The sequence below is a fragment of the Aethalodelphis obliquidens genome, unplaced genomic scaffold (assembly GCF_003676395.1).
Source record: "Aethalodelphis obliquidens isolate GAN/ISIS:26980383/991018 unplaced genomic scaffold, ASM367639v1 scaffold62, whole genome shotgun sequence".
NCBI classification, from domain to species: domain Eukaryota; kingdom Metazoa; phylum Chordata; class Mammalia; order Artiodactyla; family Delphinidae; genus Aethalodelphis; species Aethalodelphis obliquidens.
This window is the reverse complement of record NW_020838006.1, coordinates 9167360-9184963: the sequence shown is the minus strand read 5'-3', so window position 1 is coordinate 9184963 and position 17604 is coordinate 9167360. Positions and strand designations below refer to the sequence as shown.

Below are 17604 nucleotides of genomic sequence, written 5' to 3'. Positions count from 1 at the left end.
TGGCCCCGCCAGCCGCTTCCTCCTCATGCTCGCGCCCAAGTTCAGCACCATCTCGGGCAGCCTAGGCTGGGAAGGGACAACCACCTACCTTGAAATCCTTCTTCACGTTTATCCCAACGTAGTTCTCCCCGGGGATGATGAGGGCATATGGTTCTAAGAGAACCTGGAAAGGTTCCACTGAGCCTTTCACCTCGATTTCCAGGACAATCACGTCATCCACAGAGTATGAGGGATCCTTCGGGCTTTCCAAGTGCAAGCTGGACACAAAGCCACCATGAGCTAGGAGCCATCGTGTCCCCCATCTCTGGTCTTGTGAAAAGAAAGCGCCCCCTGCCCACAGCCCCCTGAAATCAGAGGCGTCAGCAATGCCCTGAAACAGATGAATGCCTGTGGCTGGGACGGCAGCTCAACCACAGGCCTGGGGCGGGGGTCCCTCCCTGCACCTCCAGGGACCACCCTGCAGCAGCGTCGGCCAGGATCTCCACACCAGCTGACTGGAGGCCCCCCACCGACAGCTTGCTCAGGGAAGCACTGGCAGAGGTGACGCCTTGGGACAAAACCTCCCCTCATTAGTCGCCACCACCCAGAGGCCACCAGCCTAGAGGCCCGGCGGTAACCATGAGCCTGGGGCACAGCTCCAAGGTTCCAGGATAGTGAGTCCAGAGAGCTGTTCCCTGCTTGCGGAGCCAGCTCCAGGCCTGGGTGCCAGGGCAAGGCAAGACGCTCCCACGCGCCAAAGCCTGCCGGGGGTCAGGGGCTCCTTCACTCCGTCCCAGCATGCCCAACTGTGTACCCCTCAGCCAGGGGCCCGGTTCCCGCTCACCTCACGGGCTCTGGGACTTCCTCTAGCACCATCTGGAGCACGCTGTGAAAATCCCTGGGCTGCAAGGCAAACGCAGCACCCTGAAGACAAAAGCCTGCCCCAGGGCAGGCTGGAGGCACGGCAGGCACCCCTCCTCCCGGTGGCCTGGCCCCCAGAGAGGTCTTCCACGAGACACAGCGCTGCTTCGCTCGGCAGTGCCCGCAGTGTGTCTGCAGCACCACACCCTCCCGGGAGAGGCCGTGAGATGGCTGCGTGCTGAGAGGCAGGCCTGCTCTCTTACCAGCAAGGGTCCCTGGGCATCCCCCTCACACTCCCCCCTCGCCCGGGACACACACGGCTTTGTATTGGAAAGTGGGGGTCGTGTGAGCCTCACTCTGGGGAGCCCCACCTCCCTCTTTCTGGGGGCTTCTGTGGGCTGGGCAGGAATGGTAACACCTTTGATGTAGTAGAGACACGGAAGACACTAGAGCCGAGGAAACGAGCCCAGGCCCTGGCTGCAGATGGGGCGTGCAGGGTCGGGACCAGGCAAAACGAGCTGGACACCAAAGCCGGCCACTGGCCCCGCTCTTAGCTAAGCGCCAGCCTCGGCAGGATGCTAGGGATCTCGGCAGCGTCGGCCGTGGCTTCAGTGTCACCAAAGAACAGGGACAGAGGGTGAAAACATCGTGACCCAATCATGTGTGACCACCAAGATGGCCGCACTCGAACCTCTCGAGGAGAGAAGCTCAAGAGGAACTCGTGGTCCGTGTGGGGCTCGAGAGCTCCCGTGTCGGGGGCGATGGAGAAGGCCGTCTCCCTGTCGGGGTGGGACTTGATGCTGTCCGGGCTGTAGGTTTCTCCAGGCATTAGGGGCCTCAGGTTGGGCTTCACGATCTGCCAGCGGAAGGCCAGCTCCACGTGCCTGTGGGGACGACCTTGACAGTAGGCAGTGGGTCCAAGTCCATGTCCCACTTCTGCCAGAATCAGCTCCCCCCACCCCCGGCCTGGCCCTGCTCCCGGAGTGAGCAGGAAACGACCCAGGAGCAGGACGTGGCCAGGTCAGCCTTCAGGCCCTTCCCATGGAGGAGCCTGGGGGCCCCTGGGCAAGGGACAGCACAGGGGGCAGGGAGTCTGCAGACCTCCCAGCACAGCCCCACACAGCAGCTGGAGGCTGGAGCCACAGTGACTCGGGGGAATCATGCTCTAACCATCAGGCACCCCCCCCAGATATCAGGAAAAGTTTCTGCCTTATCTTCTACCGCGTGAGTTTTTGCCACATCGACCCCACCCTCTGCCTCTTCAGCTATGGCCTCCCAGGACAACTGCTCTGGCCAGAAAGATATGTGCCCACTGGCTGCCAACAGGAGCGGTGACAACTCCCTGGTGGTGGAAGGGGTGGGACTCCAGGCGTGCTGCTGACAGCAGGTGTCGGTGAGGGGGACGGCAGGTGAGAACTACTCATCCTGCCAGGCGACAGAGCCTGTGTAAGGCCTGGGTCACTTGGGCAGCCTGGCGGGGAGGCTCCCCAAGGTCTGTCCTGGTGTAATGATGGAGCTCAGAGGACAGTCAGGGAATAAATGGCAGTGAGAGCTGAACCCACAGGCCATCATCTGTCTGACGCTGGGACTTGGGTGGCTTCCCCTCGTGGGCTGGGCAGGACCCCTCTGGAAAACTATTCCTGGTTAAGGAGGCTCCAGAGGATCTAGAGCAACACTGTCCAATACGACATCTTATAAATCGGCTCTAATACGATAGCCACCAGCTACCCGTGCGGCTACTGAGTACTTAAAATGTGGCTGGTGTCACGGAGGAAGTGAGTTTTCACTTTTACTTAATTTTAATTGATTTCCATTTAAATAGTCACATGTGACAACTGGCTACCATGATGGACAGTGCAAATCTGGATCCTTCCATCCTGTGCCCAGATTCCCCCCTGGCCTCTGGAAGGAACCACCAGCCTCACTGGGACCTCAGGCCAGGTGAGGAAGGAGGGAGGGTGTGTGCTGGGGTCCCTCACAGGCGTCACTCACGTGGTGTTTCTAATAATCAGCAGTTTGCTGGCCGTGGACTGAAGGTTTTCAGGCTCAAAGCGTATGAAGTGCTGGGCTGTTAAGTCTGTGAGCTCTCCGGGCTCCGGCTGACTTTTTTCACCAGAAACATAGATCAGATCCAGAGCCACCAGCTGCCCGATTCCTGACAAAGTACAGTAGTGACGTTTCACTAGGGCTGAAACCAGGACTCTGTGGCCGAAGGCTGTCACAGGACCCAAGCCACCATCCACATGCAACCGACCGTGATCGTGACCCTGGGAAGTGCACACAGGGGGACAGGGAGCCAACAGCACGCAGGTTCATGTCCCCACGTCACCTCAGACCAAAAGAAGGTGATTTTGATAACATAGCATGTAGCAGGCATTCAATTAATACCTGGTGAGTGAAACTGGGTGGATGGTAGACAGACGGATGGAAGGAAGGAACAGGGCACCTTAAGGAAATTCAGCAGGATGCCCCTTCTAACTGTACAGGAACCTACAGGTGCCCTGGTCGTTTCTGTGTGAGCCACTGGCAGTCCCCCAAAGGAGATTGCGGTGAGTTTCAAAGTGACTCGATAAAAAGATTGCCCCCCAGGTTTACATCCCTCTCGCACTAGACGGCCCCTTGGGACAGTCCCGAAGGCCACACTGGCTTGGGTCTCTAAGGTCTGACCAGAGCTAGAGGCCCCAAACCAGAGCCCTGGAGGCTGCAGCATCCCCTGAGTGTGCCCACCCCCAAGGGGGACCGGGCGCAGCTGGGCCACCCCTGGGAGCGCACCCAAGCCCACCTGTGGTCACCAGCTCCTTTATCTGGCAGTTGTCACACACGATGATGAAGGTCTGCTCTGCCTTTCCCAGGCTGGTTGGGAGGAACAGGACCTGGGGAAAGAAGGGCTGTCCCGCTGTCTCCCGTGAAGGGGCTTCTACCCCCTCGCCCTCTTCTTCTCAGCTGCACCTCCTTCCCTCCGGTCTCCACTTCTCCCTCCCCTCCCGGCCCCTTCCCTAAGGCTAGGGGTTCAGCCCAGGCTCCACCAGCTAATTTGGGGAGTGTGTTGAAAGGCTATGAAGAGAGAATTCATAGAGACTGAAATACAAATGGCTCTTAAATAACATGTTTAACCTCATTCATGATAAAAGAAGTGGAAATGCAAACCACCCAGAAGAACAGTTTTTCATGCCTCCTACTGGCAAAGAGCAGAAAGTTAGCGGTCATAAACACAGTGATAGGATATGTTAATTTTCTTCAAAATAATCTAGAGGGGCAGGGCAGGGCTTGGTGGGAAGAGACGGAGGGGCACAAAGGAAATAAGGTTGGCCAAGAGTTGATAAATGTTGAAGCTGTGTCATGAGTACATGGGTGATCATTCAACTATTCTATTTTTGCATATAGGTTTGTTTTGGGGTTTTTTTGTTTGTTTTTGCTTGGCCAGTTGGACTTCTGACCTTTCGTGTTTTTTTTTTAATTGAAGTATAGTTGATTTACAATGTTATGTTAGTTTCAGGTGTTCAGCAAAGTCAGTCAGTTATACACATATATGTATATCTATTCTTTTTCAGATTTTTGTATATGTTTTAAAATGTCCATGATAACAGTTTTTTTTTTTTAAGTTTGATAACCCATTGTATTGGCAAAGGTATGAGAATTAAAATAGGCACCCTCACATACTGTGGATGGAAGTACAAATTGATACAATCCACATGGTGGGGATTTTGGCGACATGTATCACAATTATGAGAGCAGAGACCCTGAGTCAGCAAATGCACGTCAAGGACTGTATCCTTCTGGTAGGACAGAGTGATGTATGTATAAGCTATTCCCTGAGATGGCCAGAGATCAGAAATAATCTTCAGGCAGGGGACAGCTGACCTAAATTATGGTTCATATGTCCAGTGGAATACTATGCAGCTGTAAAAAAAAAATGAAACGGTAAGTGGAAAATACATGGTGCAGAACAGAGCACAGAGTGGGCAACTATTTGTGTGAAGGAAAAACGGAAACAAAGGAAAGAAAAAACCATGTGCAGTTGCTTAGGTAGGCATCACATATCTCCGGGAGGACACTCTAACCTGGTAAGGCTGTGGCCTCTGGGTGGCTGAGGAACTGGGGGGAGAGGGAGCATTTCACTGTGCATCTATTTGCGTCTTTTGAATTTTTAATCATGTGAATCTATTTATTTGGAAATATGAATAAATTTTAAAACAAACAAAATCCCAGTCAGTAAACAAAATTTACATAAGGAATGCAAAGGGGAAAACCTCCCCCTGACTCCCCCACTGCTCCCCAAAGACTGCTGCTGCCACCCTCTTCTTTTCCTTGGGGATCATAGGAGGATGGGATGAGGGGGACATCATGGCCTGGGCAGGGGTGACCAGCCCCAATTCCTTAAAGCCACCACAAGGCTCTGACAAATCCTGGGCTATGCCAAGAGGACCCGGCTCACCCCTCGGCAACAGAGGAGGATGGATAATCCCTATTGTGCTCCTGAACTGGCCTCATCCCGACTCCAAAAGCCAGGTTCTTATCAGGATCAGATCATCACGGACATGAACAAGACCCCATCAGACCCTTGCAACTGGAAAGGAGCTGATAAAGGAAGCCTTCCTTTACATCTTGGCAAAGAAGCTTATGGCAGTGGTCCTCAAACTTCGCTGCACACACAGAATCACCTGGGGAGCTTGAAAAATCCTATGCCCAGGCCACACCCCAGACCAATTAACTCAAAACCTCAGGGCTGGGGCCCAGATGTCAGCGTGTTTGCAAGTTTCTCAGGGGACGGCCATGTGCAGCTGAGTTTGAGAACCTATGGCTCTTGGCTTTCACTACCTGATGACCTGATGTAGGCCAAATCCCCCTCCCCAGAACCCAGATAGCTTTTACTCTTTAATGTGGGTGTGTCCTTCAGCAGGCAAGTGAGGAAGGCCATGCTCACTTGTGGCAGCCCCACACCCAGCCATGGGACCACACAGAGTCAGACTCCTGGAGCAGAGGGTGGGGTGACAGGGGCAGGAAGACATCACCATGTCTCACAGCCTCTTCTGGGGACCAGTGAGCAGGTGTGACAGGCCCAAGGGATGCCGGAAAGGGGCCAGTTAGGAAAGGAGGAGCCCACATCCCAGAGGTCAGACTCTGGGAGCTTCCGCAGAGGTTTAGGATGAGGCCTAAGGAAGGCGGGCCTTGTTGACCATATAACTGAGGATAAAACAGGAAAGAGAACAAAGGTACCAGATTTAGGGGGTGGGATGGTCCAAGACGGACTGAAGGACCGAGGGGAGATCCTGGAGGCAGCTCAGATGTTAGTAGAGGTGACCCGCAGGCTCACGGGTGGACAAGCAACTCTCAGGGATCGTGGTGGCATTGCTAGGGCTTTCTGCACTTGCTCTGCGAGGGAGGTCATAGGAGAGTCAAATGACATCACCCCACAGAATACAAAAGCATGCTCCTACACAGAAGCTACCAAGGCTGGGACCTGGGAGTGGCTATCTGGGTCATGAAAACACAGAGGCGGGAATTCCCTGGCGGTCCAGTGGTTAGGACTCAGTGCTTTCACTGCGGTGGCCCGGGTTCAACCCCTAGTCCGGGAACTAAAGATCCCACAAGCTGTGTGGGGCAGCCAAAAAAAAACCCCAAAAGCCCCAAAAAACAAAAAAACAGAGAGGCAAATGAAATCAAGCGAGCAGTTGAGGAAACAGCGAACCAATCATAAAGAAATACAAGCTAGCGTCTCATCACCTACCTGCACGAATACGGCCTGCCCCGGAGCCAGCTCGAACACTGACGGCAGGATCCCAAAGGGAGGCTGCTCGACAAAGCCGGTGGTTGCAACAGCCTTAAAGAAAAGCAGAAGATGACCCAACAGTGTGGAAGAAACTGTAAAATCTCGTGCTCAGGTGACACACTTCCCTCCTCCAAACATCCACTTTGTGGCTTGAAGGGTCTTAACGGATCATCCAGTCTCCTGTTCATGAAGAAACCGAGGCTCATGCATTCAGCCAGCACTCACTCAACCTGCACCAGGCACTGGATGGGGTTCCGGTGGTTAAAGATGAGTACAAGACAGGGCGCCCACGAAGAGCTGCCTGCGGGCAGGAGGTACGAGGCCACTGACAAGTGTTTCAGACGCAAAGCAGGAGGGGGGCTCCCAAAGCACGGTCCTTTCCCTACTACAGCAGCCTGTGTGGCTGGTGCCGGCTTCTGTGTCGGCCTCCATCCTCAACCCACCCCTGGCCATGGGCACCTGAGTCAAGGGACGCTGCCATCTTGTCAGCAGAGCTGCAGCCCAGGCGCCCACACAGGAAGCCACTTAGATGCCAGGGACGCAAACCCACGCCTCCAGGACCCCGGCAGGTAACAGAAATGAGTGAAATGTGTGTCTGGGAACATGTGGTCCTCTGGATCTGTCGCTTGTTTCGGGAGACACAGGTACAGCAAAATATCTCTACGCTGAGTCAGATAACACTGTGAGTGAGCATGACCGTCAGTGGTGTCAGCACTTGGCTGCCCTGGGGCGGGGAGGGCAGAGCTGGGCAAACAGGAGGGGATGTGCACACCCCCTGCTTCTCAACTCCAGCTGACAGGCCACAGTGGATCCTGGCCCAGGGCTGCACATACCCAATCTGTGAGCACTCACTCTGAAGCTTGGCGGCGGCCAGCTCTCCTTAGGCATAATGCAGAACTTGCCCACGCTGAAGCCCACGTTTTTGCAGATGAATCTGGTCATCTTCATGCCCCCAATGAGGCAGTAACCACAGTCCAACACCGGCGACACTGCAGCCACAAGAAAAGATGGGCAAGAGAAACAGCACAGTCCTGTTGTTGTTCTCCGGAGGCCCAGCCCGAGCTAAGAGCAGCTGTGGAGGGGCGAGGGGGATGGATGGGGACGGGCCCACCCCTGCTCCCACATGGCAGTGGCGCCTCGGGACTCCACGCGCTCGGGCTTCAGCCAGTGCCACCCGGCATGGCCCTGGGGGTTGTGGTCAGAGTCCCAGCTTGCAGCCTGTGCCCAGCTGAAGGGACTCGTAAATGAGGGCGTCCAGGCAAAGCCAGCCACCCCACGGCCACACAGGTGACACCCATGGAGGGCTCCAGGCACTCCTTCTTGCCTCGCCATGGCACAGGCCCACTCAGGGTGTCCCTGAGCCAGCGACGCCTAGGCTGGGGTCAGCTGGGATGCTGGCCTCCTCTCCCGATGTGTGTCACTCAGAGTCAGCCTCCATGGGAAGCAGGATGGTCGGGGCCTGACACGGGAGGACTGTGCGCAAACTTCTGGCAGGTCCCTTCTCAGGACCCAGAAGCCCCTGTCCCAGGGGACAGGCTGTGTGCTGCCATGAAGGGGCCCTGTGGGCAGGCGGTCCTTATAGGGGCACCAGCCCTCCCTGAATCCCGGGGGAGCAGAGCACACTCACGCGTCAGCACTGGGGGCGGCCTCCGGGCCTGCAGGGGGATCAGCAGCGTGTGTGCTGACTGGGTCTCCACTAAAATAAAGTCATCAAAACCCCCAAGGCAGTCGGGAAAAAACTGGACAGTGTACTGGCAGGTCATTCCAGGAGCCACCATTCCACCTTTTCCTGGGAACATCCCTGTGGGTGACAAAAGCGACAAATGAGATTCTGGAGACCAGGTAAGAAGACCAGGGCCTGGGGCAGTGGGGGGAGTGATAGGGTCCACCTGGAACGGTCAGGCGGGGCCATGCCTGTTCCTATGGCTTAGCATTTATTTTGTGGGCAGCAGAGAGGTATTTGAGGTTTCTGCAGGGGTTGCCGGGGGTGGGACACAAGATCAGAGCTGTTCTTCAGGAGAACGCTGCGTCACGGAGGCAGGAAGCCTGGCTGGGAAGCCACTGTGATGGCCTAAGTGAGGAACCAGGGGTCCTGGCTGAGGGCAGTGACAGTGCGCAGGGCGAGGAGAGGGCAGAACCGAGCCTGGAGGGACGAGATCCGAGGAGGAGCTGTCGAGACTGGGGGCCTTCGGTGGAGGGTGGGTAGGAGGCCTCTGTGGAGCACGAGGGGTGCAGCTGTGGAGTCACCCTAGGGCCTGGTGGGCGTGTAACCCAGGGCAAGGCCAGTACACAATATCGAGGCCGCCCAGGCCGCTGCCACCCTGAGCTCACCCAATCCCAGAGCGAAGTAGGGCGTGGACGGCGGGAGGACTCGCAGGTGGTGGCTGGTGGACGTGATGTTCTGCAGCGAGATCACCATCTGTTCAAAGGCAAAGCGACGTGTGTGGACAAAGGCTATGAAGTCTGGGGTTCACTGAATAATATGGGAAGGGGGTGGGGGGATAAGTGTAATGAACCTGGCACGGAAGAGGAACTCCATACATGCACACACCTTTGCCTTCTGTTTCGTGAACTATTACACTGGGAAAAACGTATAAATTATAACATGACAAGCCGTGTTTCCATCACCCAGCTTAAGAAGTAAAACATTAAAAATACAGATGAAGCCCTGCCCCAGCCTCCCACCAGAAAACAGCTCCATAAATTTGAAGCATGTCTTCATAGGTATGTATGCCTAAATCAACATTTAAATCCATTTTTGGCCAGTACAACATATTGCCTCAATCCACCTGTGAACCAGATCCAAGTGTGGAGAGACCCATATTATAGTTTTAATTTTTATTTCTCTGTTATTAATGATGATGAGCATCTTTTCGTATGTTTATTTGCTATTTGGGCTTCCTCTTGTGTGATGTGTCTGTTCGTAGTGCCAACTTGCCATTGGGTACTTTGTCTTTTTCGTATTGATTTGTAGGAATTCTTTATATATTCTGGGTACTAATTCTTTATAAGGTGTGTGTTATACCTTATAAAGTATAAGTATTGGGTTCAGTTTTCTGTAAGACGTAACGGAAAACCCCGAATGAACTTTTTGGCCAATCCAATATATAACTTGTATAAGTTTATAACTTGTATTACCTTTTGGCGTACAGTTTCTAAAATTTTCATATAAAATTTATCAACATTTTGTTCAAGGTTTATACTTCAGTTTCAAGAAATCTTTCTATATCTCCTATATTTTCTTCTTAAATTTTTGCTTGAGATCTTTGCTGGAAAGTATTTTGTTTCAGCTATGGAGGGAGGTAGGGATTAAATTATTTTCCATATGGCAAGGATACTAACTCAGTTTTGCCTCTTCAGGTCTGCACACGTGCACGGGACAGCCCTGGCACCATACCCTCAATCTGCTGCTATTCTCCAGACTCGGGGCTAGCTGCAGCCATTGCTGTCATTACGGATCGAGGTGTTCATGGCAGTGGCTGCCCCTCATGTCCACTGAGGCAGGCCTCCAGAGAGTCTTGCTCCCAGCCACACAAGGCAAACCCCCAAGCAATAAGGGGCGGGATCCAGCAGTTTATGAAGGGATGTCTCACAAGATAAAATAATCAACTGCACTTTCTGGAAGTCAGCTCAGTAATTCTTGTATTGGTTCTGCCTCCTTCCATCCCCTTTCCTCACTCCTCCCTGGAATTGTAAATGACAGCACAAAATCTCACCACCTCAGACTCCGCATTATGGGGAACCCAGGCTATGACACTTTGCGTCAGAAAGGTCCTAAAACAGCAGACCCTTAGGATGTGATTCTGGAGTTGGCTTTCTCCCCAGTCTGGCAGCGATCAGAACTCTAGCTGGTGGGAAGTAGGGTGTGATGACCCCTGAGATTACTAAGGCTTTCACCCATGGTCGACTTAAATGAGGTGCAGGCGGGCATTGAAACGTGGTAGCTACGGCGCGGTTGCAAGGTCTGGGAAGACAGTAAGTACACGGATTGCACAGTGGGCTGGCTTTCCGTAACAGCACTGGAAGCCATGGAGGAAAAAATTGACAGGCTCAGGGCAGCCAACTGCCAACTCAAGGGCCACTGTGAAGACATCCCTTGCATTCCTGGGTTACACTCAATTTGCTCCTGGGGTGGATGTGTGTGTGTGTGTGTGTGTGTGCGCGTGCGTGCGTGCGTGTTTCTTCTTGCTTGGTTTTTTACTTAATATTTCTGAACCTATGTTCTTTTTTTTTGTTTCAAATGTCTTTTAAATTTACCAAAATATGGAAAGAAAACAAAAATGAAATTATAGGAAACATAATAAGCCCCTGGCATATAAGGTACAGATCTTTATTCCTACCACAACTCCTTAGCCTCCAGCACTCACAGCCAGCATCCCATTCTGCTCCCCATCTCAGGACAGACAAGCCCTCTCACAGCTCCAAAAGGCTGGGGGATGAGACTGGGCTTATGTTTTTTGTTTTTTTTTAAGTGTAGGGAGTATGTCATTTATTGACCCTGTGTCCCTCCACTCACTGGTCACTACTCTTGACTCGCAGCACAACAGGTACAGAACTGCAAGGGATCATGCCCAGCTCCGTGATCACCAGATCCACCAGTTCTGGGGGGGTCACATCATAGACCAGATTCGACAACCATAGGGACGAGTGGTTCTGCCAGTCAGCCAGGACCACACGTTCTCCTCGCTCACACAGCAGATTGTCAAGGTCATCTAGCTCATTAGAGACAAAGGCATCAGTCTGCACACGCTCGCAAAACTTGTATGTTTCACAGCAGACCAGCACTGGCACATTATGGGCCCGTGCCACCAGGGCCAGCTGTGCTGTCCCTACCCGTGACATCACAGACCTGTTGGCCAGGAGTGCATGAGCTCCCAACAGCACCTTAGAAACCTCTGGGAGCACAAAGGAAGCTGCAGGAATCAGCAGGTAGGAGGCAGGGACCCCAGCACAGACCAGAGAACGTAGCGTGTGCTTTCCCTCCAGCCGTGGCCGGCTGTCCACCACTACCATCCGAAACCGCCCGCCCTTAGCCCAAGCCTCCTGAAGAATTCGTGATACCAGAGATGAGCATCTGTATATCAGGATCACATCTCCATTACTGGTCTTCTCATAAGCAAAGCGTGAGATTGCCTGAGCTGCAAGCACAATCTTCTCTTGCACATATGGTCCGATGGCTGCTCGAAGTTCTGACTCGGCCTCCTCTTCGCGCTTGGAGCCGCTCACACCCGTGATCTCCTTGTTAAGGAACTTGATGGCGTTGTACATGCTCGCTGACAGGGGACGGCACTGAGTCAGGAAGCTGAAGTAGGGCTTTAGTTTATTCACTAGGTCCCTTGACAGTTCTTCACTGGGAGGTGGGGTATAGTCCTGAATCACCTGCTGCAAGGCACAAAGCAGGGCAATGCACTGGGCATGGGAGCCACTGACCAGGCCCTGGGAGTACTGCAGGCCGAGTCGCACCATGGCTGGGGGGGTCACAGAGGATGGGATGCTCATAAACTGGCTCAGAGAGTTCTGTCTGCTGTACTGGGGTAGGTGGGAGAAGAGACTGACTTTGGGTCCATAATCCTTTCGTGTAGGAACCTGCTGTCGTTCTGGTTTTTTAACAAGCCTCCTCAGAAGCGTGGAGTCATCAACCTGACTCTGCTCGGGTAGACCCTTCACTCCTGAGGGGGTTTCTCCAGCTGTGCTGGGGCAGGCCTGAGGAGGTGGCCCTCCTTGGTCCCCTTTTCTTGCCTGCTTCAGGGCCCGCTCAGCCTCCTGCTTGGCCCGCCTTTCAGCTCGAAGTTCAGCCTTACTCCCACCTGCTGGAACTTTCTCCTTGGCACTGCCCAACTGACTGTCCAGTCCAGGCAGGTCTTTGGTCGGGCCTTGACATTGGGCTGCAGATACAGCAGAGCCAGTTTCTGGTTCTTCCCCCTTTTCCTCCTTCCATTTCTTCTTCTGCAGTTTCTTTTCCTTCCGAAGCTGCAGCTTTTCTTCTTGGGTCATCTCCCTCCCCACTGCCCCAGGCCGAGGAACAAGCTCCGCCTTCATCCCAGATCCCGAGTCCTCGCGAACAGCCACGGCCACGGCAGCCATCATCCTCCTGGGCTTATGTTCTTAAGCAAAACTGGCTTATGACTTTCATTGTCAGAGCTCCTTATTTGGCTTTGGTGTCAAGGTAACATTAGGCTCTTAGTCCAAAATGACATAACACTGGGTGACTTATAAACAACAGGAATGTATTTCTCACAGTTCTGGAGGCTGGACAGCCCAAGATCAAGATGCCAGCACGATTGTGTTTTGGTGAGGGCCCTCTTCCATTCACAGCTGGCACCTTCTCACTGTGTCCTCAAGTGGCAGAAGGGGCAAGGGATCTCTCTAGAGCCTCTTCAGAAAGGCACTAATCCCATTCACGAAGGCTTCACCCTCATGACCTAAGCACCTCCCCAAGGCCCCACCTTCTAATACCATCATCTTTGAGGGTTAGGATTTCAACATACGAATTTTGGAGGGACACAAACATTCAGACCATAGCAGGCTCATTACCTAAGAATGAGGGTATGTTCCTTCTTTTTGTAGTCTCTGACAGTTTATATAAGGTCAGGATTAGCTTGAATGTTTGATGGTGTATACCTGTAAAATGATCTGGGCATGGCGTTTCTTTCAGTAAAAAGTTTTCTTTTTAAGCTATTTTCATCGAAGTTGGATAACCACATAGTTTAAAGAGGCAAGGAGTTCTACAAAATTTCGAAAATAGAAATCCTGCCCTCTTCCCCTGCCTCTACCCCTGCCATTTCCCACACCCAACCACAAACACTTTTTCCTCCTTTAGCTGATTATTTTGGAATTTACTTCCGTGGCTCCAGATGGCATGCTAATTTTTTTTTTTTAGTTTTAGGCATTAATTATGGATGGGTGATATGGATATTCTCTCTTTCCTCACCCTTAGCCAGCTCACCGCATGCCACACCCTTCTTCTCCCTCATCTTCCCGATGTAAGTTACATCACACTCACGGTTAGATCAGTAATGTTTACATTATTGTTGCTATGTAAATGCTATTCACAGCTGAGCATGAAATTCTCCCTTATACAATTTTTGTTTTTCCGAAAGTTAATCAACCAATTATTTTGTTTGGTTTGTACTTATCAATAATTTAATCTCTTTCCACTACCCTACAAATTTCCTTCCAAGATGTCCAGATGTATCAGGGACTCTTATCAGTTTCACCCCCACAAGTCAACCCTTCCTAGAGCCTCTGGCCTCTTTTAATCTGGACTGGTCGCTTGCTACACCTACTGCTATGACCCAGGACAGGACAACCCCTGTAGCAGTTTTCAGACACATCCAGAAGTTCTTTGACAGCCCTTCCATTGAGAGGTGAGGTCTATCTATGTAGCTTCCCCTCGAATCTGGGCTAAACTTAGTGACTCATTTGTAACCTACAGCAATGCAGAGGAAGTAATGACTTTCTCATGTATTCCAAGGGAAACGAACCTCCAAGGTTAGATCATAAAAAGTGATGCAGGGACTTCCCTGGTGGCACAGTGGATAAGAATCCACCTGCCAATGCAGGGGACATGGGTTAGAGCCCTGGTCTGGCAAGATCTCACATGCCGCGGAGCAACTAAGCCCATGCGCCACAACTACTGAGCCTGAGTTCTAGAGCCTGCGTGCCACAACTACTGAGCCCGTGTGCCACAACTACTGAAGCCTACATGCCTATAGCCCATGCTCTGCAACAAGAGAAGGCACTGCAATGAGAACCCCGCACACCACAACAAAGAGTAGCCCCCGCTCACCGCAACTAGAGAAAGCCCGCGCACAGCAACAAAGACACAACGCAGCCAAAGAAATAAAAATAAAATTAAATCTTAAGGGGCTTCCCTGGTGGCGTGGTGGTTAAGTAAGAATCCGCCTGCCAATGCAGGGGACATGGGTTCGAGCCCTCGTCTGGGAAGATCCCACATGCCGTGGAGCAACTAAGCCCGTGTGCCACAACTACCAAGCCTGCGCTCTAGAGCCCTTGTGTCGCAACTGCTGAAGCCCAGGTGCCTAGAGCCCGTGCTCCGCAACAAGAGAGGCCACTGCAATGAGAAGACAGTGCACTGCAACGAAGAGTAGCCCCTGCTCGCCGCAACTAGAGAAAACCTGAGCACAGCAACAAAGACCCAACACAGCCAAAAAAAAAAAAAAAGTGATGCAACCTCCCCCTTACTTGCTAGAATACTCACTTCGAAGCTCTGATCACTCACTTTGAGCTGCCTGATTACCCTGAGGTAGCCATTCTGTGAGGAAGCCCAGGCCACATGGAGAATACATGTGCATGTGCTCTGTTAGCACCCTCGACAGACAACTAACATCAACTACTCTGTGAGTGAAAATGCCTCAGAGAGTTCCAGCCCCATCTTTCAGGTTACCCCTGGTCACTGACTTTTTCCAGCTAGGTTCCAAACATCATGGAACAAGCCATTCCCATTGTGCCCTGTCAGAATTTCTGATCCAAAGAATCTACAAGCACGATAAAATTGTTGTTTTAAGTTGTTAAGCTTTGTACCAGCAGTAACTACAGCGCTCCTTAACCATTACTGACCTGGGCCTTTCCTGCATGTCTCTCCTATGCTGGATCTCTCGTTTCCCACACGTCAAGCCTTCCTCTTCCTTGGTTTACTCGCTTATATAGGGGAGCATGTTCCCTAAGAGTTTCCTGAGAAAGGGTGCATGGGACATACATTTTTAAAGACTTGGCAAATTTGAAAATGTTTTTATCCTTAAACTTTATAGTTTAGCTGGGTAAATAACTTAGGCACACAGTCATATGCCCAACAGATGCAAGGTGCATTTCTAAGAGACATCACTAGATACAATTCAATTTATATAACGGACAGTGGCAGACTGCGTTTCTCTTTGGGGGAGGCTTGCCCTGGGGAAACCAGCCACTGTGCTCTGAGGAAGGGAAGGGAAAGGAAAGGAACTAGCTGAGGTGGAGAAGCCTCAGGCAGAGGAACTGAGGTCTCAGCTGAAAGCCAGCACCAACCACCACACGTGTGAGTGAATGAGACTTTGGCCCCAGTCTCTCGGCTGCGGCCCCAGATATCACAGAGTAGAGATAAACTCTCCTAGCTGTGTCCTATCTGATCAGAAAGCAAACTGCTGTTGCACGCTGCCAAGTCTTGGGGGCAATGTGTTACATGGTTACAGTAACTGGAACACTGAACATATTAAAAGAGACTCCAATGAAAGTTACCCTTAAAACCATGCTGGAAGGGACCATGTTAAGTACTTTCTTTCTTTGTTTTCTTCTATCAAGTACTTTTAACCACAAATGCTGTTCTTAAGTCCCAGAACATTAATACATCTGGGCTGTATGCCTCCCACAGTATAAATATTTAGAATCCTGCAACTGGACATGCAGTCACTGCAGTGATCTGACCCTGAGACTCACTAAACTAGATGCAGAGACTTCCACAAGTAGAATGTTATTCCAAGATTCTTTAGATGACTGTGGGTGGAGGGAGCTATAGGCGTGGAATGGGAGGATGCACTGTGGAATTAGACTGTAGTTAGAGGAATCAGCATGAAGTCATGATTTTTAAATATGTAAGCACATGGATATGGATATATGCATGTTTATGGGTACATATATATTTACATATATATATAGATGGACCTCTGAAATTGTTATTTTTCCCCACCTCTATCCATTTAAAGGACTTAGAAGCAATGACATCCCAGTAGCTAGTAGCAGATCTAGTGCTTAGATCTCGGTTTCTAAATACCATTCTCCACTAAAAGGAACCAGGGCTTCTTAGAAACTGATTTCAGAACTGGAACAAAGAGAGTACAAGATTAGCCTGGAACATCTTGTGATGGCAGAATGTAAGGAAGCGCTCAAGAAACTGCTAGGTCATATCAAAAGAACACGGGAGACAACGTGTAAGGCTCCCACTGGACAAATCTGAGATAATTTCAGAAGCAGAATGAATACTGACTTTAAATAACTCATTTTAGGCTAGATTAACAAAACTTCATTAAGTAGAATGATTCTAAATAGATGTGCTCTCACCAAAAAAAGGAACACTATACAATAGCCAATAGTTTACAGTACCTGGATACATATTTTGAAAAAGATGAAATGATCAATTAATCATAGGGGGTGAAAAAACCAATTACTTAACTAAAATTGACCAATCTTGTCTTTAATATATATTCTCTTGACTGGACCTACACTTATCCAAAAATTGGACACAAAATATGTTCCAAATGTCTGTTATAATATTCACATTGTGTTTGACACTCAGGTGTTTAAATGTTGTTATACCCCCAAGATCAAACTGACATCCAATAATGATTCTGCATCACAGACTAAAGCCCTTAGGTTTAAATCCTCTACACCAGGGACTTTTGACCAAAATGGGGGGAGTTGAGAAATTTTTGAGGGAAATGGTGCAGACCTGGCCTAACTAAGATAAAGAACACTAATAAAGGACACTGGAAGACACAGTCTGTCACATATACTCCACAATTAATTTTGCAAGGTTTTCTGGAAAATTCATTTTAAAAATCCTGAAACTTTTTTTTTTTTTTTTTCCCCAGTATGCGGGCCTCTCACTGTTGCGGCCTCTCCCGTTGCGGAGCACAGGCTCCGGACGCGCAGACTCAGCGGCCATGGCTCATGGGCCCAGCCGCTCCGTGGCATGTGGGATCTTCCCGGACCCGGGCACGAACCCGCGTCCCCTGCATCGGCAAGTGGACTCTCAACCACTGTGCCACCAGGGAAGCCCCTGAAACTGTTTTGATATCATTATTCAGACTGCTTAAGAATAGACTCCCAAACTGGCCTCTTTCTTACCCCCAAAATATGCAGACAAGATTCACTGTTCCCAGACTAAAGTTTTTCCTCTCCCCTCTCAGTTATAAATTCTTTTTGCCTTTGCTCACTGACAACAGTGTATTGGCTATTATTCGTTAAATGAGTATGCAGATCACTAATTCCTCTCTCAATGA

General features: G+C 51.1%; 1 protein-coding gene and 1 pseudogene across 19 annotated transcripts in view; both read right to left on the bottom strand.

Annotated features, from left to right (window-relative positions):
• The window catches only part of DLEC1 (DLEC1 cilia and flagella associated protein), a 104696-nt gene that overhangs the window by 29093 nt on the left and 57999 nt on the right, over positions 1-17604 (bottom strand). For 17 of the 19 annotated variants that reach the window (XM_027088100.1, XM_027088104.1, XM_027088105.1 and 14 more), the window contains 9 exons: positions 8942-9029; positions 8238-8411; positions 7463-7599; positions 6569-6661; positions 3623-3728; positions 2833-2995; positions 1532-1724; positions 824-882; positions 89-257 (listed from right to left, as the gene is read on the bottom strand). In XM_027088100.1, the coding sequence (XP_026943901.1) occupies positions 89-257; positions 824-882; positions 1532-1724; positions 2833-2995; positions 3623-3728; positions 6569-6661; positions 7463-7599; positions 8238-8411; positions 8942-9029 (1182 nt within the window). The remainder of the gene's footprint in view (positions 1-88; positions 258-823; positions 883-1531; positions 1725-2832; positions 2996-3622; positions 3729-6568; positions 6662-7462; positions 7600-8237; positions 8412-8941; positions 9030-17604) is intronic. The other 2 variants (XM_027088109.1, XM_027088101.1) reach the window with 1 other exon arrangement.
• On the bottom strand, positions 10847-14183 carry LOC113610204 (translation initiation factor eIF-2B subunit delta pseudogene; annotated as a pseudogene).